Source organism: Mesocricetus auratus, unplaced genomic scaffold (assembly GCF_017639785.1).
Source record: "Mesocricetus auratus isolate SY011 unplaced genomic scaffold, BCM_Maur_2.0 Super-Scaffold_100004, whole genome shotgun sequence".
Lineage (NCBI taxonomy): Eukaryota > Metazoa > Chordata > Mammalia > Rodentia > Cricetidae > Mesocricetus > Mesocricetus auratus.
In genome coordinates, this window is record NW_024429189.1 from 87,847,405 (window position 1) to 87,873,908 (window position 26,504).

The following is a 26,504-nucleotide window of genomic DNA, read 5'->3' on the forward strand; positions in this document are numbered from 1 at the left end:
ATAGATAGATAGATAGATAGATAGATAGATAGATAGATAGATGATAGATAGATAGATAGGTAGGTAGATAGATAGATAGATAGATAGATAGATAGATAGATAGATAGATAGATAGATAGGCAGGCAGGCAGGCAGGCAAATAAACCTTAAAAAAAAAAAACTATGCACTTAACCCCCAGAAGAAATGACTTACTCGAAATTCAGAAATTTCCCTGACTCTTCAGGAAAACAGAATGCACATTCTTAGAAATCTGTTGGACCAGGATCAACCTATAATTTGAAAGTTGTTTTCATAAGCACATAGTGTCTGTCACTCTGGACATGTGTTCATCTGCAAGTATACATACACATTTGGAAGCTCTCATCCCTGACTACATACTGGAGTCATATGTAACATTGTGAAAATCTAAGACCAGACACTCAAGTCAAACACAGATTGGGGTCTAGGCACCAGTAATTTTTAAAGCACACAAGCTGGTTCCAATCCCAAAATGAAAAGTGAGAGACTGAAATAATCCTGTACTATATAGTGTTTATACTTTAATCTCCGCAGTGACCAAGTTGTACTGCTCAGGGCACCAACCATAAATAGTATAGGCTTCTTGCTGTTGTTTGGGGCTGTTACTTGCCAAATCAAGGAAGAATGACTTAAATGCCCACCATCCTAAAGGGGTCTGTGAATTGAAGAAAAAAAAAATGCAGTGGTAGACCACCGTTCTCACACTGCATGGGTGTACATATCCTTGAGAAAAGCAGAACATCAGAAGAGGTCATCATAACTGAAGTCTTTATTGAGTGCAAGGCACTGGGGATACAAAGAGGTATAAGTCATGGCTCTGCCCTTAAGGAGCTCACAATCTAGTTGGAAAAACAAGATGTACATACAAAAGTCAGCAACAGCACAGGTGGCCTGGACAGTTCCCAGTCAACAACACAGATACTACAGCAGAAAGTTCACTAGAGGCTGCAGTGGGGAAGGACATTTCACAGAATGGGGCCTAGATTGGTGCTAAAGAGAAGAGACATCTCAGGGAACAGTGTTCATATATCAAAGGCAAGAGCACACTCAGTGGGTCAAATAAAGGATGATGAGCTAATAGCGACTGAAGTGGAGCTTTGTGTAGGGAACAGAGAAGAATGCAGCTGTCCCAGGAAGGGATATTCATCCTGCCCATGTTGCTGGGGAGGGCCAGGCAGCCTTGAAGGTAATGGTGTCTATGCAGAGTTCAGACAGGGAGGTCAGCTGTTAGACTATTTTCCCAAACCTTGCATTTTCAGAAGTTTCTTTCTTCATTTCCTGACACCAGCTGTATTTTTGGGTAGGTGTTTCACTGCCTGAATGAAATCCTAGATCTCTGTCACAGTTTTTGTTCGCTGGTCAGTCAAAACCTGGGTCCACTGGATGAGCGAGGCGCTGCCCAGCTGAGCATTCTCGTGAAGGTGAGTCTGCCCGGCCACTGGAAATACAAACTCCCACCCCCACACTAGGGAGCAAACAGCCTTTGCTCTAAGTCAATAAAGTATATCCCAGAACAGACAGACAACAAGATAAAAAGATAAAAAGCATTGGTATCAGTGGATTTTGAAGATTAATGTGCTGCCTCACAGTGTTCAGAAATAGTTCAGCCCCAAATAGTTTATTCAACCCACCAAGCATGCATTGGCTTTGTGCTCATTTTCTCACATCCCACTTCCTTCCCTGAACCAGCCTCCCATCTCACTTGTAAATAAATCTGAAATTATATTTATCTCCGTAACAAAGCAAGCTCACTGCAATCCCAGTATGTGATAGAATATATTAATCTGAAATGAGCTGTTAAATTCCTACTAATGAGAAAGTACTTTCTCTATAGAAGTCATGCATTTCACAGACACAGTACTAAGTCATTTTAGGAGCTGATAGTAATAGGAATGTGGTCGGTCCTACAGAAATTTAAGCAAGGCTTTTCCAAAGACACCAGGCGCCTAGCGCTCTGAATGGCAGGGACAGCTCAAGTCTCTCAACAGGGCTTTAGTCGCCAGTCTTCACTCCTGTTCAAGATTCTTTCCAGTGTTCGCAATCACCAGATCAACTCAGATTTGGCTCAACTACTGCTCCGGCTAGATTATAACAAGTATTATACCCAGGCTGGTGGAACTCTGGGCAGGTAAGAGCAATCCTTGAGGAATTCATCAGATTTGGGGGAGGGGGGTTAATGAGTTATAGAAGTCCAAAATGGAACTTTAGCCTTCATCTACAAATGCCCTCATTTTATAAGCAAGGCTCAGATGTGGGAAGGTGCTGGGGGTGAGGGAATGTTTCATAATTTTATTGGAGACTATATTCTGGGAAAAAGTTATCAGCATGGTGAGACACTACAGCTGAAGGTCAGTTCTGTGCTAGGTTACGTACTGTGTGTTCTAAGGGACAGTGTGGCTTGCACAACCTGCTCTGACATGTACTGGCAGCGTAGCTGTGGCACCATGCTTCATTGACCACTGCTTTCTCAGTAAAATTGGCCACTGACTCTTCTAAACTTCTTTAAATCTAATAATGAGATCCAGTGGTAGTTGGCTTCTTAGAGGTCTGTGTCATTACCATTTGGAAAAGCATTTCATTGCCCTTCTTCCTTTCTAAGATATCCACAAACAATCTAACTAGTTTTAACAGAAGCCAAACATCTTTGAGTATCAGGGTAACATCAGCTGTATCTTGAGAAAGCATATTTAATGAAACTTTTTTCCCCCTTTTTATAGTTTTGGTATGTGAAAACTGGTTCATAAAATGAAGTAACAGTTCATCCTACCACGTTCTGATGTCTGTAACACACCTCCCTAATTATTAAACATCAGAGATGCCTGCAAACTGATGAAAGGATGCTACCTTCTCTTCTAGAAGAGGTATAAACCCTTCCTACAATTCCTGTGAGGAATGGACCAGCTATGTCTCTGCTGACCACTCAAAGGCTTTTGCTCCTTTACACTAAGACATCTGTTGGGTGGGTTCATTTGTGCAATAGTGGTGTATTGAGCATTTACTATATCCATATGGACTCATCAAGGTACGGAAGATACCACAGAAAACAATCAGGATCAGTAAAACATGTTTAGGTTTGGCTCATGTAAGAAAAGAATCAAGCATCTAGATGTTACCACCAAGTTAGAAAAGACTTAAGGCTTTCAAACCTCCTCTGTACCATGTAATTTATTATCAATATTATCCTTCAGAAATTTCAGATTTGAGAGCCTCCCTCCTTTAAGAGTACTCAAAACCTGATCTCAAGAATTCAGCCAGTAGGTTCTCTTTCTTTCAGACTGGTAAAAGGGACAGTTCCAGCTAAAGATGATAGAGGTCAAATTGTCCAGATTTTAGATACTGAAAATTGCAAACTTAATTTTCCCACCTTAGACTAACCATGAGTTAAGGTTATGCTCAGATAGTGCAGTCACAAATGTTCACCATAAACAAAGGAAATATCCCATTAATATACCTTCCCTCCAAGCTGGACAAGAATGCAGTGTTTAGGCCTGTTTGTAGTCACTGAATGTTCTCTTCACCTACATTTTGTGCTACCCACTATGAAAGCCTGTACATGTCAACTACAGAGGATCCCTTCCATTGTTACCTCTACGAGCAAAGCGTGGCAGATAGTGGACTACTGCTTGTTTTTGTAAATAAAGTATTATTCAAACAGCCACACATACTATTTTACCTAATGTCTATGATTGCTTTCATCTTATAGCAAAAGACAGGAAATTGTGACAGACAAAATGGCCACAAAGCCTAAAGTGTTTACTGTTTGGCTCTTCATAGAAAAAAACAGAATGAGAAGCTGTTTGTTAGTGGGGATGATGTTGGGTTCGAGGAAGGAATAGCATCCAGCAGCTGTGACAGTTAACTTACAGAAAACTGTCCTATCAAGCTTATTGTCAGTCACTGTCCATTCAAACCCTTTCAGCTTTGAGTACCACAGATCAGCTGTGGTCTTGATACCCAGAGCTCTCCCCAGTCCCATTCAATTTTGGCACGACTTTCACCTAGGCCCTCATGTACTTTAAGCTGAGTTTTTAGAAACAATTCTGTATCACCTTGGATAACCTTTTGACATTGATAGTGGGGCCACAAAATACATTTCATTCCTATATGTCTTTATCTTTTATTTGCTGTACTGCTAAAGTGACAAGACTGCTGGGAAACTTCAGAGAGGATCCTATGTTCTGAGATTAAGCTCAAAGAAACAGATAAAGAAATCTCAGTTACTACAACCAAAGAGAGTCGACATTTATTTTATCATAAAAGTCCAGCAAATAAAACTATGTACAAGATCCATGCAAAGAATACAATTACACACAAGACACACTTAAAACCTGATTAAAACACAATCTCCACAATAGCAGGAATAAAACCAGTAAGACCAAGTATCTTTAGTGAGAAACATAGTCATGTTTATATTTTGGATGCTGCTTGAATCCAATTCTCTCCCCAACAATGAGGCACTGGATCACCCACTCTTGTGACACCACAGGCAGCTGCAAGGCTTCAGCACACTTGAGCACCGAGGCTGGGCATGAGGGGTCTGTCACCACCACATCAAATACCCCTAAAGCAATGTCTGCAAGAAGTAGGGAGAAGTGAACGAGGGAAAAAACACTCAGTTTAGCTCTTCTTTAAAAGAACAGATGTGCCTTATAGCCAGTACTCCCTACTAAAGCCCTCTTTTACAGATACTGTATGTTTGCAACCTAAAATAAAAGTTGTAATCACCACTTACTGACCTTGTAGAATACTGAATAGAAATGCCACTGGAGACTATAGAAGCAGGGACAGCTCTGTCCTTCACTTACACCAACCCATCCTTTTTGAAGGTGGGGCTTCTCTTAAGGACTGAGACTTGAACACACAGGCTAACCCTGTTGAGTCTAAAGACATCCCTGGAATGACAATGAATACACGCTTTCCAGGTACCTTTGTTATGGGCACTTGAATGGTGCTGCTTCACAGAGGCTGCCCCTCCAGTCATGAGGATCTCAGACCAGAGCTCCAGGAAGTTCTGCTGTTGATCTGACACCAAGAGTACCTTCAGATTCTGGAAAGGGTTTTCACGAGGTTGCCTACAAAGGAGTTGGAGACAGTGTTTGGGAACTGAAAAGAACCTTAGTAGGACCCGCCATATCTAACAATTAGCTCATCTGCAAAGAACTCCTGCACATCTGAATGCTTTCCAAACTAAACCATGTACTCTCTTCTGATGAGGTATGTACTCTGGGATCCCAGACTCTGCTCCTGAGTCTCCCTCCCTCCTTTTTTAAGTTTAATGATAGAAAGTTAATTCAAATTGCAGTGCTTCCCCTAATTGGGGATACTGACCCCATTCTTTCCACATCTTCAGAAGGTTCCAGGCCAGTGTAGATTGAGAATTTAGAAATAAAGTACTTGACTACCACAATCATTTCAAATTCTTAGTCTTACAGACATTTCAGTTTCTAGTAACACTTGGTTTTCTCAACTAGACTTTCCTCCCAAAACTTAGTCTGCCTGATGGACTCTTAAACACTCACCAATCCAGAATTCTCTGCTCCTCAAGGCTATACCCAGCAGGCAACAGATAATTACGATAGTTTTGGAGCTGGTTGGCATGGCAACTATCATGGACCCAGACATGAGACACACAAGGAATTCCACTGGCAAGGCACAGGAAGTACTTCCGAGTTCGACAATGCTGATCAGCAATTAGGAGACACTGGTAGGCTGTGTTACACTAGAAGAAAAGGAACCCAGTTGATAGGTCTGGTGGTGTCTAGAGAAACCTTTCCTGATTAGCTATACCTTATAAGCCATGGAGAGCAGATGTGAAGACTTCTGTTTTGATACTTAACACTGTGTTGCTCACTGAGACATTTTCTGTATCTCACCTTCAGCTTTTGGAACGCCTAAATCTCAAGGGTCAACCACACCAGGTACCCAATCTTTCAGGCTAAGGAATCGGAAACACCAATAGGCTTTCTATTAAATACAATTCAATGTTGCTTTCTCAAACAGAGCCACTACCACCTAACCCCAGGTTCTAGCTTCTCTTCCTTGTGTACAACAAAAATGCTAGACTGAGGTTGCATAGTGGCACAGTACCCAGAATTCAGCCAACCTCTGAAAGCCTCTTGGACCTTTTCTCAATATAGAAAGTGTGTAGCCGAAACAATTCCTCACCTGGGCTTCATTGAAGTCTTCAAGGATATACCCAGCTCCTGCTCGAAGCTGGCATTCTGTATACTGCTTGTTGAAAGGAGGGATTTCTAAAAATTCTATATATACATAAAAAAACAAGATTATTTTTAACATAGTGTAATTTAATAATAGTTGGCTTCATAGGTGCTACTTTAATACCTATTTGTAACTGCTTCCTTTTCTGCAGCTATCTGTTAGGGCTTAGACAGGCACTGAACAGCCTACATCTCCCATTGTTCAGTGTCAGCTTTCTGAGCTATATAGCACCAAGCAACAAGCACCTATATGGAACTGCTTTGTGAAGTCTAGGTTGTTAAAGCAACACTGGAAAAGCAAAAAGAAGGCAAAGAGAGCAAACCATCTTTTACGTAATGCCAGACAGCTGCAGGGAATCCTCAAGGGACTAATACTGAGATCAGGCTAGGCTAGGCCACGGCTAGCATACTTTTTCTTCTACGGTACCTATCTGAACTCTGTTTGATCCCCTGGGACCCTTTATGGTAGGAGGAAAAAGAACTGACTCTTCCAAGTTGTCCTGTGCTTTCCACACGTTCACACATACATACACACCCATGTATAACTCTATATAGATATCTGAGTGTGTACCTATGTCTACGTAGTATGTGAATTAACAGGAAAAAAAAAATCTACCAGCTGCTTACCAAGACTATCTTGAGAACCACTCACTAAAAATTTTTTTTGTGGAAATCTACAGATCACAAGTAGAGTACAAGTGAATTTTACTTACCTGACCAGAATCACAGTTAACACTGGCCCACTGACCACAAAGGAAATGGAAAGCCAGTGCATGGATCAGCACCCCTGAGAACTTACCCTCATCTTCTTCACTGCTTCCTGTAGGACCATCTAGCAGTTTAGAACGGCTGGCCAGCTTGTCATTGGTTGTGGCCATGGTAAGGAGAAAGGCATAGCCCAGAAACAAGGTCTTGTTGAGGGGCAAAGGCCCTCTCGGCTCTTCTAGGACAGAAGGTTCACCTGTGTTGTCTCCACTCTCACAGGCGCTCACAAATTCTCCTGCCCCCACTGTACCTAGCAAGACAAAGCACTAAAATGACACACACAGACCACTGCCTGGACAAAGGCCCAGCACCAAGGATGACATGATAGGCCATGTCCTGATGAGCTTTGTAAGATATGACCCGAAGATCATTAATACAGCCAATCATTCTAAATGGCTGACAACCTAGGCCCAAATTCACAATGAAGACAAAATGATATTTAAATCTAACTTGACCATTACTGTCAGCAGTCTATTTTAATATATGGAAATCAACTGGTACTACTTCTATAACATCAAATACAACCGAAGCCACCAGAAATCAAAGGTGGCTCCAGAACAGAAAAGTATAGTATTTTGAAGTCTTCAACCCACTTTCACTACTCCCAGGTCTCTGATTTCCCCAGAATATGTGACATTTTGGAGCAACTTTTAAAGGACAAGCAAAACAAAACTGTCCCACTCTATCTTGGACTCTCACCAGGATAGTGCAGTGAGTTCTGAGTGAAAAAGTGTCTTTACACAGAATCTACATCAAAATACCCCTCCTCAACACCTGGGAAGGTTAAGTGAGCCACCATTCCAGAACACCCATGCTAAAATGTGCCCCCATAAGTCCTCCAGAAGGAAATGGGTACCTACTGAAGAAGCCGAATCAGGTTCAGTAGGAGGCTAAGATGACAGCAGGTCATGCATGCCTCCCTGAAATAAAACCAACATCAAGAATAGTCTCAGAGGCAGGGATGCTATGTGTATGACACTGGATTTTAGGATCAGTCTTGCCCAAGTCTGAGTTCTGGCTTATTCTGTCACAATGAGAAAGTTACCTAACTTAAATTTCTCAAAAATATAGAAAACTAATTCTAGCACATATACCTTAAGGGATTATATATGAAGGAATATGGATAAAACACCTGGGCCACATGCCACACCGAGTAAATATTTAATAAAGGTTAACTATTACTGGTTTTAAATACCCTGAAATACACAGCATTGGTGTTGGGTAGGTAAGCAGACAACACAAACAAGAAAAAAAAAAAAGCTCCTGTAAATGATCTGAGGTAACTTGTGAAGATGGTTCGTTACTCTCTCGATCCAGAAAACCCTACAAAACCATGCAAGTCAAGAGGTTCAAATCTCTAGGTTCACTTAAAGATTATCTGTGAAACTGTCCCGGCCATCAAGGGTATGCATATCTGAAAAGCCACCAAATACCTGAAAGACATCACTTTGAAGAAGCAATGTGTGCCATTCCGGCGGTACAATGGTGGAGTCGACAGGTGTGACCAGGCCAAACAGTGGGGCTGGATACAGGGTTGGCAGTCAAAAAAGAGTGCTGAATTTTTGCTGCACATGCTTAAAAATGCAGAGAGTAATGCTGAGCTTAAGGGTCTAGACATAGATTCTCTGGTCACCGAACACATCCAGGTGAACAAAGCACCTAAGGTACGTAGACAAACTTTCATAGCTCACGAGCCAAACTTTCATAGCTCACGAGCGGATTAACCACACATGAGCTCCCCTGCCACATGGAGATGATCCTCATGGAAAAGGAACAGATTGTTCCAAAGCCAGAAGAGGAGGTTGCACAGCAGAAAACGATATCCCAGAAGAAACTGAAGAGACAAAAACTTATGGCATGGGAATAAATTCCCCATAAAATAAGTGCAGATAAAAGAAAAAAAAAAAAAAAAGATCTGGTGCCAGGGCAAGGAACCATGGAATGCCATCAACAAGCTAGCCTGTGAGAGCCCTACCCAACAGTGACAGGACTTTACCTCTGTCTACAGAAGCCACCACAACCAGGTCTAGGTCACAGCAGACAACGAACAAATGGCTGAATTTTCTCCACACTGAATAGTGTGACTGGGAAGGGGTAGGAGGGAAAGAGTGGCCATTCAGGCTGAAGCACGGCTTTCCAATAGGAAACGAAGGAGCCCGAGCACAAGACAGTCTCCCAGGAAGCAGATGGCACAGGCAGAGGACACAATGGAAGGAAAAGAGTTTTGAGTCTGCTTAAACCATACTTAAATTCCCCCAAAAAGCTCACATAGGAATCTGTGATAAAGTCCTGCCCTCCTGTCTACACTGCTGGGCTCTGAACAGGATAAGGAACAGAGCTTCTACCTGTATCACCTGTAGGCTTGTGGATGCCAGTCTGACCAACATAGAAAGAACATCCATGTACTAGGCTTCCATCTTACCAGGTTTCACGGTGGCAGACTTGCGGCCTCGCTTAGCAGGGGATCGTTCCTCTTCAGAAGTGATGAGCTTCCTTTTGCCTGATGGAACTGCCGTGGAAGCACGGGGACTCTCTGTGGTTTTACGGGTGGGTGTTGTGCTGCTGCTGCTGCTGCTGGAGGCAGTGGGGGTGGCTGGGGAGCTGATGTTACTGCGACGTTTCCGCTTTCCTTCCACCAAATTATCTGATAGATAAGGCAAAGGTTGGCAAGATCCATGGTCTCAACTCAAATCTGACATAGACAACACTATACTTTTGTCACCTCCACAATCAAGGAGCCTCTTTTTTAAGCCATACATTTTATGTTCTAATCAGACATGTTTGCTCCCCTGTAAAACAAGGAAGGCCAGAAAAACTGCATACTTCTCGATTGCTACTTGGAAGGAAACAGGTGTAGCAGTAGTTCTGGAGAACCACCACCATCATCATCTAATAAACCACAAGACAAGTCAGGTAACCACTCCTGGCTGCTCTAGAAACTGTCCTCCCTTCTTTAAGCAAAGTACAGACCTACAGGTAGTTGTCCAGAAAAGTCTTACCTAGGCTGATATCTGCTGCCTTTGTGAGGGGTGTAACAGCTTCATACGGGCCAAGCCCATATTGCTCTCTCAGTCTGTTTCCTTGTTCCAAGGACAGGATGACTGCCATACGCTTATACCACTTCCTTTGGCCTTCTTTTTCAATGCTGTAGTACAGCTCCCCAGACTCCTTCCTGTGTCCTTTGACAACTCCTAGGGATGACATCAAAATGATACCACAATTGTAGGCTGCTTAGCACCCTCAAAAGGGTTCTACAAAAGCAGGCCTGAGACAGGCAGGAAACACACAGAGCCAACAACAGTGGACTGATCCAGGCCTTTACGAAGTTATACCTGTCCATCCCAAATGGTTTACAACACTTGGGACTTATGTAGCTACTACACTGGGATTAGACAAGGTTTTCTGAGAGAAATCAACCTTTAGTTATACAATAAAGCTTTCCAATGCTGGACTTAGGGATTGTTAATGGCTCAAATGGGACCCCTGAAGTAAATGGCATGGTTTCTTAACAATCTTTGTAGCAATTTCCCATTGTAGTTTCTTTGAAGAATGAGTTAGAGTTCTAAATTACAGGTGAAAATGACAGTTCTGAGAGAATGTATGTACATGATGCTTGTCTATTGTGCAACAGAGCCAGGATGAAGAGAACAAAGAAAGGAGAAAAAACCCTGCTCCTTCTATCTGACTCCCTGCTCCTGCACTGAGGCACAACTGTGGACGGCTGTTAGGTTAGGGACGCGGTGTGGAGCAAACAAGGAAACAAAGAACTCAAGTCACCTGAGCTTAGGCAAGATCTATTTCCAGTTCAAAGGAAAAAAAAAAAAAAAACCAAAACACTCCATGCTTTCTATCAACCAATAAACATTTATCTCACACGCGACATAAAAAGGCGTACCACTGCTGATACTTTTCATTCCTATGAACAGAAGGGAACACTTCAGTCTCCATTAGCTTGTCTTTAATGAAGGACTAAGGAACCCTACCAGGTAAAACCAGGGAGGAGGAGGCAGGTCCTAGTCCTCCTCCTCTGCCATATAATCACTTCCTTTACTCATCTCCTAAGTTAAATCTATCCCCAAATAAATCAGGAAGACCACCTCAATTTTACAAGCCCAAGGCCACAGACTCACCACTAAGGAAGAACTGCTACAACTAGAAGCAGTGTGGTGTGCCATTGGTAAACAGCCTCAGCAAGTGGAAGGCTCAGTCCCCACCCTTTCATGTACATTTACCACTGATACAAAAATGCCTTCAAAGGGCCAAACGTGAACCTCTAAGATGGCTTTACACCTAGATGCCCCTCAACTGAACAATGGATAGAGAAAATGTGGTACATTTACACAATGGAGTATTATTCAGCAGAAAAAAACAATAGAATCTTAAAATTTGCAGGTAAATGGATGGCACTAGAAGAAACCATCCTGAGTGAGGTAACCCAGACACAAAAAGACAAACATGGTATGTACTCACTCATATAAGGATTTTAGACATGGATCAGGATAGTGACAGTCTGCACTTCCACTGACAGAGAGTCCAGGAAACAGGAAAGAACCTAAGAGATATGCATGGTACCCAAGAGAAGAGGAATGAGGCAAGATCCTCTGAACAGATGCGAACACGGCGAGAGGTGGGGGGAAGTGGGAGCTGGGAAGAAGAGAGGGGGGAAAAGAGGAAGACTGGTCATGGGGGAACAGGAAGGTTGAGTGGGAGTAGAATAGGGGGAAGAGGGAATCATAGGTTAGAAGACAGATCAGGCACCAGTGTGACCTCAAGTGATCTAAAGGGATGACACCAACTGGCAAGCTAAGCAATAGTGGAGAGACCACCTCGAATGCCCATTCCTGATAATGAACTTGATGTCCATAACCATCCTGGAGCCTTCATCCAGTGACTGATGGAAGCAGAGGCAAACACCCACAGTTAAACACTAAACTGAACCCAAGGAACCCAGCGACAGAGAGAGAGGAGCGATGAGCAAATTGGCAAAGAATGGGCTGGCAAAACCAGCAGAGACAGCTGATCCGAACAGAGGAGAGCTTTTGGACCCCAGACCGACAGCTGGGAGGCCAGCATGGGACTGATCCAGACCCCCTGAATGTGAGAGTAAGTGAGGAGCACACATAAATTCCTCACATTACCAACACTGGCTACTACAAAAAGAAAGGCAGTGACATAAGAGCATCTTGGGGAAAAAAAGGCGGGGCAGGGAGCATCATTCTTCAAACGAGAAAGTGATTAACATGCCGCTAACAGTTCTTCCTGTTAATCCATCTCAGTGTAGTATCAGTTTCCAGCTAAGTTCTTACTGATGCAGGCAGTGAGTCTGAAAGTCAGAAGTGAAGGAAGACAGAATATAGAAAGGGAAAACACTAATGCTGAAGTGGAGAGACCTGGAAAAGACCACCTGAGCTAGTGACAGATTCACATCACCAGTGATGTAATGTGATGTCACATACCTCCCTCAACCCCGTAGATGCTAGCTAGGAAGGGTGCTTCATCTCTATGACATTCATAAAAGTGAACTCCAGTCTAGTGAGAAAACATCAGACCTGATTTGACAGACATTCTGTAAAACACATGAATATCATTCCTCAAAACTGGCAAGGTTGTGGAAAAACAAAAGACAGAAATTGCCACAAACCAGAGGAGACCAAATGAAACATGATGATTAAATGTAAATTGATTTCCTCAACTGGATCCTGAAACAGAAAATAAAAAAGATGGTAAAATCCAAATTAAGTTTGGAGCTACCAGTAAGAAATCAAGATTGGCTTCTTGGTTTGGATAAACATATCAGACTAATTTAGAATGCTACACATAAGGAATGCCAGGTGAGGACACAGGAATCCTCTCCCCTAACACCATTCTGTACTTGGCAAATTTTTCCTTAATTCTATAGTTATTCCAAAATATGTTTACTGAAAACCAAACTGTAAACAGAAAAAAAAATCAATGGCAAAGGTAACCAATGTAATAGGAATAGAATCTGTGACTCTTAGAGATCCAGAAAAATGGTAAGGCTGGGGAAGGATGTCTTGGTAATTCCTGACAGGATGGACCAATTGGCACAGTACATCAGAAGGGACTCTGCTTGATTACCTGCACTGAAATACTCATCTTCTGAGAGGGCTGTCACTTCAGTGTCCAGGGGTATGGGGTCACACAGGAGAATGTCTTTGCCCAGCACATCACATTCATACCCATCATCGAAGAGCAGCTTATACTTCCCAGCTCCAACATCCCGTGTGATTTTCCCAGAGTAAAAGTAGCCATTGGATGACCACTTGGCTACAACACGGAGCCCCACAAAGCTATTTCCTGGAGATGAGGCATCCAACCCATCAGAAGACCCAGTAGCAGTCTGAAAAGGAATCTCTGGGGAATCACTCCGCTTCAAAACAGTAGAACCAGCATCCATTCGTTTGGTAGAGTCTGGCACACGGGGCATGATTCTGGTGAAGGACTTGTCATCTGGTGACATGCTAGGTGAAATGTCTTCTATACCCAACGGACCAGACACAACTGTTTCTCTAAAGACGGATAAGAGAAGGAAGTGAGAACAAGAAAGGACCTAGCTACCAAACCCACTCTTTTACCTACAGATCTCAACCCATTCTTTACCAATCCCATCACAGGCATTAGCCCAAACTCAGGGGCCTCCCTCAGTCAGTGTGGGCCCATCCTCTCCCTCTGGTACCCCACATATTCTCTATTCTCTTCTCTCTACTCCCCATTATTTTCAACACTACCCAGGTACCTTGTTCCAGTGGTCCGAGAAGGTGGGCGGCCCCTTCGACCACGCCCACGAGGTGTGACTGGAGCTTTCCCTCCTTGTCTAATGCCAAGGCCTGCATCACCATCTTCCTCACACACTGGTGTCCCTGTCTGATTGATCCCTTTTCTAGGACTAGAGAATGTACACAGGTTAGTTTGACAGCAGCTGCTAATATGAATACATCCTTAACATTTCCCCAGTAGCACTATATGCCAAGCAATTTGTGCTACTCCACCAGGGCAAAAGAAAGCTGGTTCACACCCATCAATACCAGTCAACAAGACCTCAGCCAGGGAGCAAGGGGGAAACGGGATAAAAGGACCTCTTCCTGTGTGAAAGCCTATTTCCTCCTGACATAGTTTCCTGCTGCTGCTATTTAAGATGCCACACCCATTTCTGCCCTGCCTTCTCCTCTACTTCAGGCTCTGGATACCCAAAGAGCAGATCAAAAACCAAGGAGATACAGAACAATGGGGGCCCACTTCAATGTCCTGTATTCCCAGCCAAAATATAGATAAGCTGCCTATATAGGGACAGCAGAACATGTATCCAGCATCCCCACCATCCCCTAAGGAGCTCCTTTGCCCACAGGGCTCCTCCTCCAGCAACCCCAAACAGAGAGAAAGAGGCACTGATTTATAATGGCTTGAGGTGGGGCATCCCCCATTACTTCTTCCCCCTGCCTGTGGGGTCTACTGGAGACCATGTCTGCACCTCAGTTTTCCTGGCCCTCCTCTGGAACTGGGTAAGGCAAAATCTGCAGGTTCTGTCCCGCTGGTTTTCCCTTTGAGTGGCCCGGCTCCTCGTCCTGAGCTGCCACTGCTGTGCATGGCGGAGAGATTCGTCCCACTTGATGTGTGGTGTGAGCTGGATGCTTTGGAGGAGAAGGAGCTGATGTCCCCCAGGTCTCCAGAAGAGCCTCCAGTCTGGGAAGGGGAAACCTCTGTTTCACATTCCTGACATTCTACGATTGGTTCTTCAGTCTCCTACAGGAAGAAACAGACAAGAAGCTAGAAGAAACCACGCTAACATAAGATTAAGTGATGACTGGGAAATCCTAGAGACTGCAGGAAACTTCACTGGAATCAGAAGGGAATGTACTGAAGCAGTGGAAATATTCCGCTTGTCTGAGGGCATGGTTACATAAAAACTTTCAAAGAACAGCCAGGTATGATGGATGGCACACACCTTTAATCCTAGTACTTGGAAGTAGAGGCAGGTGGGCTGCAAGTTTGAGACCAGCTGATCTACATACCAAATTTCAGGCCAGCCAGGGACACACAGTAAGTCCCTTTCTCAAAATTAAGTAATTAAATAAATAATAATAATAAAAAACTTGTTCAAAACTACTGAACCAAACATTTAACATCTGTTACATGTAGCAAAAAAAGTAAAAGTAAAGAAAACTTCCTGTGGCTTCTGATGGGAAGTTGTCTTTTTACTGAGCAAGCTCACAAGTGTTGACTGCTAACAAGGATTTTAACCCAGAAGGCAGAAGCCATTTCCCAGTCAGAAGAGAGCTAAGGAGGATGGTGAAAAGCAGTGGTCAGGAGCCATTCTGGAGACCTTATTAACACTAGTTCTTTTGTAATACCTTTCAGAAGTGACCAAGATGCCAGGCGGTGGTGGCGCACACCTCTAATCCCAGCACTCGGGAGGCTGAAAGATCTCTCCTTTTGGGCCACTTCTTCTGAGGCTGACTACTAAGGCTCAGCTACCAAAGTATTAAATGAAGTCCAGCAATCAAACGCCTCCTTTGGCTGCCCTAATTCACATGTGTAATCAGAATTAAACACCTCATCCTAACACAGGGTTTCTTTCTCCTTTGACCTTTATAAACCACCTTTTGCCTATGGGTCAATCAGTGTCTTTTTCCTCTCCATCCAGAGGCAGTCCTTTGTCCTCAAGGACAAATACCCTTCCCCTCCTTCCTTGTTCCCTCTCTCCTTTGTCCTCTGTCTCCTGCCTTTGTCTCCTATCTCAGACCTCTGTCCCTCTGAGCCAATAAATCTTTGTGATGAGAACTTGGTCTTGGGGTTCCTGAACTGATACTGGGCCCTCCACAAACAGTTCCAAGCCCATCCAGCATACGTAGAGGGGGCACACATTCTAATGAAAGTGGTGGCACATACCTTTAATCCCAGTACTTGGAAGCAGAGGCAGGTGGATCTCTTTTAGTTCAAGGTCAGCCTGGTCTACATGCCAAGTTCCAAGACAGACAAGTCTACATAATGAGACCCCCATCTCAAAAAAGTTAATAATAACAAGGAATTTCTGATAGGTACAAACCAACCTGGTTTCTCCTTATATGCACACTTGGGTGCTAGCTAGAGTTCAGCTGTGTGGCAGCTAGTGAGACTGACCCCCAGGCACAGTAGAAAAAGGATCTGGGACTAAGACATCACATCCTCGGCAGACACAGCAGAGGGAAATGGACATACATGATAGTTGTCTTCCTTCTCATTTCTCACTTCTGGAAAATTACTCCTCTAAGAGCCCATGGTTGGGGGAAGTGCAAGGATAGACAAGATGGCTCATTATATGTCTGGTGACCCAAGTCTGATAGCCCAGGACCACAGGAAGCAGAGAGAAAGCTGATAATAAAGCTGTCCTCTGACCACCACACATAGGCCACGGCACACACCCACACAAAATGAATAAATGTTAAAGTGAAAAGAATCCACAGGGTTGGGGTATAGCTCCAGTTGGTAGAATGCTCCCCTCACATATATGTGGCCCTAGGTTTGTCATAACACAAACTAAGACAGAGACAGAAAGATCCAAAGTTCAAGACTAGTTGCATAAGAAATTAAGAGGCTTGAGCCACACAAGCAAAACCTTGTCTAAAGAAAAAACAAACCAGCTGAGCAGTGGTGATCCACGCCTTTAATCCCAGCACTCAGGCAGAGGCAGGTGGATCTCTGTGAGTTCAAGGTCAGCCTGATCTACAGAGTGAGTTCTAGGATAGCCAGCCATGGATATACATACAGAGGAGCCCTGTCTCAAGCAACCAAGAGAGAAAAGAAAGGAGGGAGGGAGGGAGGGAGGGAGGGAGGGAGGGAGGGAGGGAGGGAGGGAGGGAGGTAGGGAGGGAGGGAGGGAGGGAGGGAGGGAGGGAGGGAGGGAGGGAGGGAGGGAGCCAGCCTCAGGAAGGTAGTGGCTCACACCTTTAATCCCAGCACTAGGGAGGCAGAGGCAGGCAGATCTTTGTGAGTTTGAAGGCAACCTGGTCTACAGAGTGAGTTCCAGGACAGTCAGAAAGAAAGAACTAAAGGAAAATTGTCAGTGCTAGTGGCACGGGAAAGGCTGAAAAAGGGAAGAGGAGAAGGAAAGAGGGAGGAAGAAGAGAAAAAAAGGAGGGGAAAGGGACTGGAGGAGGAAAGAGGAAGTGGAAGGAAAGGAAGAGGAAGTAGGTGGGCCCAGGTATTACCTCAGTTACTTTCCTTTCCACTTCTGTCCCATCCACATAGTAAACATCTGTGATGACACGGGTGACAAGTGTCCGAACTTCACGAATCGTTCTCATGTGACGATGCAAGACATGGCCATGTGGAGGCTGGGGCATTTCAAATTCTTCTTCTCCCTACAACAAAGGACAGACCACAGTAAGAAGAGAACCAAGAGAGCCAAGGCAGCCACAGCTCTCATGGAAACTGCCAGATGCACTTCAGAGAACTCATGGGTCTACTGTAATCAGTATTCCATTTACTCACAGATAACAATGAGGAAGAGCCTGGAGGAAGCTCAATCACAGTGTCTAACACACTAGTTTCTTTGCACAGTTCAGACTTAGCTTCAACTCACTATGAACACCAAGATGTTCTCTCCAACTTGTGATCCTCCTGCCTCAGCCTGATAAGTACGTGTCACCACACCCAGCCATTCCTTCCAATTCTCATGACAACAGTGGTTTATCTAAACAGTGGTTTATCTAAAAAGCAGGTGCTTGCCGGGCGGTGGTGGTGCACGCCTCGAAGGAAGGATCCTCAATTAAGAAAACACCAAGGCTGGAGAGATGGCTCAGCGGTTAAGAGCATGGATGCTTTTCCAGAAGTCCTGAGTTCATTCCCAGCAAACACATGGTAGCTCACAACCATCTAGAATAGGATCTGGTGCCCTCTTTTGGCCACCTGAAGTCACAGTGGTGAGCTGCCCAGCTCTTCCTCTGGAAGAGCAACAAGTGGCTCTTAATCCAGCCCCTGACAATTCTCCATCTCTCCAGCCCCTAACACCTTTCTTAGCAGGAGAAACTTGCTCTTAAACGCATTCTGTGTGACACTGTAATAATATCTGTCAACAATGGTTGCTTAATTAATAATAGGTAGGAGCTAGAGAGAAGGCTCAGTGGTTAAGAGTACACACTACTCTTACAGAGAACCAAGGTCAGCTCCCAACACTCACACTGGGTAACTCAGAAACTCCATTAAGTCTACCATCATGGATACAACACCCTCTTCTGGATTCCCCATCACACTACTGCACACACACACACACACACACACACACACACACACACACACACACACACACAGAAATGTTAAAATAAAATAAATCTTAAATGGGGGGGTAGTGCTGCAGAGATAGGTTATCAGTTCTCTTGCAGAGAACCTAGGTTTGACTCCCAGCACCAACATGTCAGCTCACAATTGTCTATAACTCCAGTCACAGAGGATCTGATACCCTCTTCTGGTCCTTAAGGGCACTTGCACTCACATGGCATACAACAACAAACACACACACACACACACACAGACACACACAGACACACACACACACACAGACACACACACACAGACACACACACACACAGACACACACACACACAGACACACACACACAGACACACACAGACACACACACACACACACACAGACACACACACACACACACAGACACACACAGACACACACACACACACAGACACACACACACAGACACACACACACAGACACACACACACAGACACACACACACACACAGACACACACACACACAGACACACACACACACAGACACACACACACAGACACACACACACACAGACACACACACACACACAGACACACACACACAGACACACACACAGACACACACACACACAGACACACACACACACAGACACACACACACACAGACACACACAGACACACACAGACACACACACACACACACACAGAGTAAAGTAAATGAATCTAAAAAGAAAATCACTAGTCAACAGCATCCACCAGTATCTTCAGACATGCCAGCTATGAGTGCTTTATCCCTCAGCCCTTGAAGCATCTCCATTCAGCAGCTAACCCTGGTCCTTACCTGCTCACTACCTGAGATACATCATCACCATCATCCGGAGATACATGGTAATTCCCGTCTACAGAACATCAACACTAGGATAATCCTACCAATACCTGCCACCTCTACAACAGAAGCAATCCTACACAGCATGCCTTATCCCTACTCAACTCCTCTGTCAATCTTTTTAATTAAAAAATTATTGGCTGGGCATGGTGACACACACCCTTAATCCCATCACTTGGGAGGTAGAGGCAGAAGGATCTTTTTTTTAGTCCAAGGCAAGCCTGGTCTACAGTGTTCCAGGCTAGCCAAGACTATACAGTGAGACTGACCCTGCCTCAAAAACAACAAGATTAAAAAAAAAAATCAGCAAAAACAAAAAAGAAATGTCAATGGAGCTGGGGAGATGGCTTAGTCAGTAAAGTGTCTGCCACACACGCATTAAGATTTTAGATTAGCCAGGCGTTGGTGGCGCATGCCTTTAATCCCAGCACTCGGGAGGCAGAGGCAGGTGGATCTCTGTGAGTTCCAGGCCAGCCTGGTCTACAGAGCTAGTTCCAGGACAGCCTCCAAAACAATACAGAGAAACCCTGTCTGGAAAAACCAAAAAAAAAGAAAAAAGAAAAAAAGAAGATTTTAGATTGCCAGAACCAAAGCTCAGGACAGTGGAACACATCTGTAATTTCCAGCAGTAGTGAGGCGGGAAGAGACACAACTTCTGACTCACAGACCAGAGGAAAGTTTACAACCAATGAGAGACTGTCTCAAACAAAAAGATGGAAGACACCTGAGGACCAACTCCTGAGGTTGTCTTCTGACTCACACACACAACCATAAGATTGTTATTGGAGGCACTAAACTGAGACCCTCAGAGTCTGTAGTAGGGCCCCTGGAGCACCCAGTCTGTACACACCTGGCTGTGGAGGGACTCTGTATCGTCCACAGGAGCCTGTTTCTCACCACTCCCCCTCTCCGTCTGCACAGTGGCATCTTGTTTCCCAGAGTTCTGCTCCACTGTACTGGTTCCCTGTTCACACACACTCTTCACAGTCTGGGTTGCCGCTGAAACAGTTTCTGGGGCACACAGGGAATGGTCCATGGTCTGGATTCCTATGTTACTCTGGGTGGGTCTTTCCATCAAGACCTTACATGGTTTTTCCTGGTTAGCACTCAGTCCTTCCAGCAGGTCTGTTTCCATCACTTCTCCTTGAGGGCTGAATGACCCCTGTGTGGCTCTCTGCTGGGAAACAGAAGAAGCAGAGTCCTCAGAAGCAGCAGCATCCTTGACCAGCCCAACAGGCCTCATAGGCTGTTCACTCTGCCTGAGCTTTGGGGCACCATCCATTTTTTCTTTGTCCTCTTCTTCAACACTTGGGAAATGGAGCAAGTTTGCCCTGAAAATGAAACAAGGACATCATGTATCGTGGTCTGAATACAGCTTATTCCTCTGAGCCAGTACCAGGCACACATCTATAATCCTAGCACCCAGGAGGATGAGGATCATAGGACAACGAGGGCTATAATACAATACTGTTCCAAGCATAAAACAATAAAAGTAATCCCTATTGTGATAAAGTATTAAAAGAATAAAAGCTAAATCCAGCTGTGTACAGTATTTCAGAGTTAGACCTCTGGGAGGTAATTAAGACCTGACAAGGTCACCAGGGTAACATATTCACAAATGAATACTGGTGACTTCGTTTGAAAAAAAAAAAAGATCTGCAGGGTATGTTGGCACGTGCCTTTAATCCCAGTAGTCAGGAGGCAAAAGCAGGTAGATCTCCATGATTTCCATGTCAGCCAGGGCTACACAGTGAGACCCTGTCTCAAAAGAAAGACATGCATGTCCTCTCTTACTACAAGACACCCCGCACTGTCTTGGAAGTCCACCATTGAGAAAGTCATCACCGAATGCAGCCCTTAATCTTTAAGCAAAACTGTGGGTCAAAATGAACCTTCTTTCCTCATGGTTTCCCCCAGCTGTGGCACTATCATTAGCAACAGAAAAATGGGCCAAGTGAATTCTAAAACTGCACACAAGTAAACAAGGTCAGTAACAAGATACAAAACCCTTACAGAGCCCCAAGCAATCCAAGGAACTTTACAGTACACTTCAAAGGCCATAAGCAGGACATTTAATCACTGCACACAGGATTAAATGGACCCTGAGTTCCTGTTCAGCCTGATCTACACCACGAGTCAGAGACAGCCAGAGATACATAATGAGACTCTGTCTCAAAAAAAAAAAAAAAAGAAAGAAAGAAAGAAAAAAGATCATGAAGTCTCTAGCTCTAACATTCTTTACTGACTCCACACTATGCATGAGGTCTGCTCTCTCCTGAACAGTAATATAGAAGAAGAAAACAATCTTCAAAGAAGACAAGTTGCAGGTAAGAGTCTGGTCTTCCCAGGTCAAAGGCCATGTGGTGAGAGCACCTGTCCAGGTTCAGGGGTGAGCTCCCTGGGCACAGTTATACCTAACCACCTCAGAACACCTGCAAGAGAGTGCTTAAGATAGGGGCCCAGCTCTTCATTAGTCTTTCCATTTGGGAACCAGTGAGTCTTAATTAGCTTTGTATTGCTGTGACAAAAACCATGACCAAACAACTTGGGGGAGCAAAGTGTTTTTCTGGCCTACAAATTACAGTTTATCATCAAGGGAAGCCAGGGCAGGAACTCCCAGCAGAAACCTGGACACAGGAACTGGAGCCAAGACCAAAGAAGGAATGCTGCTTATTTGGCTAGCTCCCCATGGCCCAGCCTGGTTTCTAGTAGAACCCAAGACCCACCTGTTGAGGAGTGGCCCCACCCACAGTGAGTGGGCCTTTCCACATAAATCACTAATCAAGAAAATGCCAACACAGACAAGTCTACAGACTAACAGAGGCAGTCCCTCAGTTTAGATTCCTTCTTCAGATATGTCTACATTTATGAAGAAAAAAACCCAGCACACCCTTGACTGACTTGTTTATCCTTTAAGCATTGCCTGAATGTTGCCTATAAGCCAACTACCATAGTTTCCAAAGTGACTGGGGATTTTATTTTTTTGTTTGTTTGGTTTTTTTGGTTTTTCGAGACAGGGTTTCTCTGTGGCTTTGGAGGCTGTCCTGGAACTCGCTCTGTAGTCCAGGCTGGCCTCGAACTCACAGAGATCCGCCTGCCTCTGCCTCCCAAGTGCTGGGATTAAAGGCATGCGCCACCAACGCCCGGCTCGTGACTGGAGATTTTAAATGTTGACAGTTCTCTAGAATAAGGCTAAAACTGGTGGTAGTGCACACCTTTAATCCCAGCACTCAGGAGGTAGAGACAGATGGGTCTCTCAGTTCCACACCATCCTGATCTACAGAGTGAGTTCCAGAACATCTAGTCTGTCCTGGAAACATAGTCTCAAAAAAGAATCCTAGTTTAAAAAAAAAAAAAAAACAGGCTAGCTCTAAGCAGGTTACACATAAAATTGTCTTTCTTTATATCTGAAATGCTAAACAAAAAGCTTGACAGAATACAGGTTATCTTAGTTTGGTTTCTATTGCTGTGATAAAATACTGACCAAAAGCAACTTGGGGTTATGAAGAGATTTATTTGACTTACAAATTTCAGTCCATCACCAAGGGAAGCCGGGGCAGGAACTCACCGGAGGACCAGGAGGCAGGAAGTGAAGCAGAGACCATGGAGGAATGGCTTCCTCTGGGCTGCCCAACCTTTCTTATACAACCCAGACACATCTGCCTAAAAATGGTTCCAACCACAGTGACCTGGGTCCTCCAATTACTATTAAGAAAATGCTTTACAGACATGGCCACAGGTCTATCTCATCTGGAAAATTCTTCAGTTGAGGTGTGATGGCTCACACCTGTAATCCCAGCCCTCAGGAAGATTGCTGCAACTTTAAGGCCTGCCTGACCTACACAGATGAGTTCAAGGTCTGCTTGAGACTTTCTAAAGACTTTCTTTGAAAAAAAATCTGAACGGACAATGTCCTAGCCCTTGAAGACTATATCATGGTTATGAGGGGCTTGGAAACCATGCTGTATCATTACCACGTGTTCTGGGTGGATATAAAGAGCTGGTTAGAGCTCTTCCTGCTGGGGTCATGAGTAAAGAAGAGAAGGTAGGCTTCACAGGGTTCTGTCACTCAGCACCGAATACTAATAGGCGTTGGACTTCAACCACCTTCTACCTAAAAGGAGCATCTTGGTTATTGGAGTCTGTGCCCTATTTGTCAGGAAGACTGGCTGAATGAGGGTCCATGGAAGAAGAGGACAGAACACACTACCAGGAAACACATGAGTAGCAGTTAAAATCTTCATGAGATTTATGATCATAAAATGTGAAAGAGCTGAGCACAGCAGATATATAATCACACCCAGATGCATAAAACAAAGCTGTGAAACAACTCACCTTCACATTCGTGTTTAACCGTTAAGACCACTAACACACAAGGAAACAAGCTCCTGTGAAGGCCAACAGGCCTCAGCTGCTACCACTGTTTCCCATCCTTAAACAAGCTTACACATTTTACCTCACACTATAGAATGAATCCCCGAGGCTGCAAAACTCATAAACCCTAATCCCCAGGAGACGGCACAGAGAGGTGCAGCCTTTGGGGAACTATCACAACATGAAGGTAGAACCCCCTTGCAGGGAATGACCCTCCTCCACCAAGCAGGTCCACCAGCATTAATGTAAGACAGTGGGGACTGTCCTGACCCCACAAACGTTAAGAAAGAAACTTTTGTGGTTCCTAGCCTCCCCAGAGTACAACAGTAATGGTCAAGGAAACTAAGACACCCCAGAAACTAAGTATTCAGGGCACAGCCTCTGAATAGAATTTTACTTCTAAAGCAAAGTTCTGTTTTGTTTGGGAATTTTTCCTCTGCCTCCTGAGTGCTGTGATTAAATGTGTGCACCACCAAGTCCAGCTGGGACTGTTGATTCTTCAAAGACAAAAGTCATCACCAGGCATGGTGAGACATACCTACAGTCCCAGCAGGGGAGGTCAATCTGTGTAAGTTTGAGACCAGCATGGTTTACAGAGTCTAAATAGTGAGTTCCAAGCCAGGACTACACAGTGATACCCTGTCTCAAAAAAAAAAAAAAAAGAAAGCCGGGGTGGAAAGGCGGGCAATGACTCATTACAGTATTAGTAGTATTAGCAGATTCCTACCAAACACCAGAAATTTGGTATTTCTCATTTTCCTCTGAGCACTGGACAAATGATTAATGCTAAAATTGTAGTCATAAATACTTCATTTTGGTTGACAAGCCTGTGTCAATAATTCCTGTGCTCAGGGTAGGGTAATGATGGAAATATGAGGATCCTTGAGCTCAATGGTCAGCAAATCTGGCCAATCTTTGAGCTCCAGGTTCAGAGAGACACACCGTCTCAAAGAATAGGGAGGAGGCTGGAGAGAGGTCACCAGGGTCAATGGTGAATACCACACGGAAGAGGATCCCAGGTCAGCACCCTCCACTCAGTTCACCATGAGCCACCTGGAACTCCAGCTCCAGAGCACTCAACACCTCGGACACCCATGAGAACTGTACCCTTGTACACATTCACATAATTAAAAACAAAGGAAGAGGCCAGGCTTGGTGGCACACACCTTTAATTCCAGCACTGAGGAGAGAAAGGCAGTCAGATCTCTATTAGTTCAATGTCAGTTTGGTCTACATAGTGAGTTCCAGGCCAGTGAAGGCTACATACTGAAACCCAGTCTCAAAAAAACAAAACTAATTAAAATTTAAAAAATAATAAAAGAAAGGAGCAAAGTGACTAAGGAAGACATGCGTGCTCACTCACCCGTGCACATGGACAAACACACAAATGATTATCTTACAAATAAATAAGCTTGATGTGAGGTACAGTGTCAAGCATCTATGATTCTCACCTACTCAGGAAGCTGAAGCAAGAGCAATGCTTAAGCCAGCCAAACAACACAGATCAATATAATCTAGCCATAAATAAACAAGCAAATAAACATACAACATAACCCAGCCATGAATGAATAAATAAGTAGCCAATTTCACAGAACAGTGGCAATCAATACCATGAAATGGAATCAACTACAGAATGAATGAATGCAGCTTAAAATAAGCCAGGAGTGGTAGCACATGCCTTTAATCCCATCAGTCAAAATGCAGAGGCAGGCAGATCTCCGTGAGTTCAAGCCCAGTCAGGACTACTAAATGAAACCTTGTCTCAAAAAGAGAAACAGAAAATGTTTACCTGATGGGTACAGAGGGAGGATCCTCACTCCAAGTCTCCTTCTCTTGCCTGTAGCTAAACACAGGCACCGTCTTCTGGGGACTAAAATAATAAAGCAATGCAGCTTGCCAGTTTCAAATGGAAAATAACTCTGGAGGGCACCTTCTTTACACACAGAGTTCCTCTACATCTCAAACTCCAATCCATTATTATCCCCAAAAGCCAACTCTTGATGTTTCAAGTTAATACAATAAAAAACTTTGAAGTATAGGGACTAAGTTAAGAGCACTGGCTGCTCTTCCAGAGAACCCCAGTTCAATTCCCAGCACCCATGTGGCAGCTCACAACCATCTGTAACTCCAGTTCCAGGGGATCTGACACCCTCTTCTGGTCTCCACAGGCACCAGGTGCATATGTGCTGTACAGACACAGGTGCAGACAAAACACCAATACACAAAAAACCTTCAGTGAGGCCACTGAAGGAAAAGTAGGAGACTTATTAAATACTAAAGCGATTTAAAGAAAAAAAATCCAGGATGTAAAAAACAAAATAGGACAAACAACCTAGTACCTTTTGAAGATAATTTGGAAAAGGAACAGAAAAAAAAAAAAAAAGAGGAACAAATACTACGATTTAAAAAACAAACAAAAGCCGGGCGTTGGTGGCGCATGCCTTTAATCTCGGCACTCGGGAGGCAGAGGCAGGCGGATCTCTGTGAGTTCGAGGCCAGCCTGGTCTACAAAGTGAGTTCCAGGACAGCCTCCAAAACAATACAGAGAAACCCTGTCTCGAAAAACCAAAAATAAATAAATAAATAAATAAAAACAAAAAGCTGTGTGGTGGTAGCACCTGCCTTTAATTTCAGGGGAGGCAGAGACAGGCAGATATCTGTGAGTTCGAGGCCAGCCTGGTCTACAAAGCGAGTTCCAGGACAGGCTCCAAAGCTACAGAAAAACAAACAAACATACAAAACTAAATGTATCAGATATGATTTGTGGATTAGGGATTTTGATTATTATTCAGAATAGGGTTTCTCTGTAAGACAGTCCTGACTGGCCTCGAACTCTCTGAGATCTACCTGGCTCTGCCTCCCAAGTGTTAGGGTTAAAGGTGTGCGCCATCACCGCTTGGCTGGGGATCTTGATTCTAACTAGAAAATATTACAAAGCAGGGAAATAGAAACACCAAATACTTTATAGCATTAAGGAATCACTATCTCTTTTCAGAAG

General features: G+C 44.1%; 2 protein-coding genes and 1 pseudogene across 7 annotated transcripts in view; 2 read left to right on the forward strand and 1 right to left on the reverse strand.

The window, feature by feature from the left end:
* Tubgcp4 (tubulin gamma complex associated protein 4) overlaps nucleotides 1-3,679 on the forward strand; it is a 30,866-nt gene extending 27,187 nt beyond the window's left edge. For both annotated transcript variants that reach the window (XM_021226268.2, XM_005068511.4), the window contains exons 16-18: nucleotides 1,324-1,440; nucleotides 2,008-2,147; nucleotides 2,737-3,679. In XM_021226268.2, the coding sequence (XP_021081927.1) occupies nucleotides 1,324-1,440; nucleotides 2,008-2,147; nucleotides 2,737-2,749 (270 nt within the window). In that variant the 3' untranslated portion in view covers nucleotides 2,750-3,679. The remainder of the gene's footprint in view (nucleotides 1-1,323; nucleotides 1,441-2,007; nucleotides 2,148-2,736) is intronic.
* Tp53bp1 (tumor protein p53 binding protein 1) overlaps nucleotides 771-26,504 on the reverse strand; it is a 74,318-nt gene continuing 48,584 nt past the window's right edge. For 3 of the 5 annotated variants that reach the window (XM_021226264.2, XM_021226265.2, XM_021226267.2), the window contains 13 exons: nucleotides 25,296-25,376; nucleotides 19,983-20,463; nucleotides 17,208-17,360; nucleotides 14,492-14,763; nucleotides 13,760-13,909; nucleotides 13,102-13,532; nucleotides 10,002-10,193; nucleotides 9,425-9,646; nucleotides 7,037-7,252; nucleotides 6,185-6,279; nucleotides 5,539-5,738; nucleotides 4,946-5,091; nucleotides 771-4,592 (listed from right to left, as the gene is read on the reverse strand). In XM_021226264.2, coding sequence (XP_021081923.1) covers nucleotides 4,405-4,592; nucleotides 4,946-5,091; nucleotides 5,539-5,738; nucleotides 6,185-6,279; nucleotides 7,037-7,252; nucleotides 9,425-9,646; nucleotides 10,002-10,193; nucleotides 13,102-13,532; nucleotides 13,760-13,909; nucleotides 14,492-14,763; nucleotides 17,208-17,360; nucleotides 19,983-20,463; nucleotides 25,296-25,376 — 2,827 coding nt within the window. In that variant the 3' untranslated portion in view covers nucleotides 771-4,404. Of the gene's footprint in view, nucleotides 4,593-4,945; nucleotides 5,092-5,538; nucleotides 5,739-6,184; nucleotides 6,280-7,036; nucleotides 7,253-7,862; nucleotides 7,923-9,424; nucleotides 9,647-10,001; nucleotides 10,194-13,101; nucleotides 13,533-13,759; nucleotides 13,910-14,491; nucleotides 14,764-17,207; nucleotides 17,361-19,982; nucleotides 20,464-25,295; nucleotides 25,377-26,504 lie in introns of those variants that run through there. The other 2 variants (XM_021226266.2, XM_040746141.1) reach the window with 2 other exon arrangements.
* Nucleotides 7,911-8,945, forward strand: LOC106021025 (annotated as a pseudogene).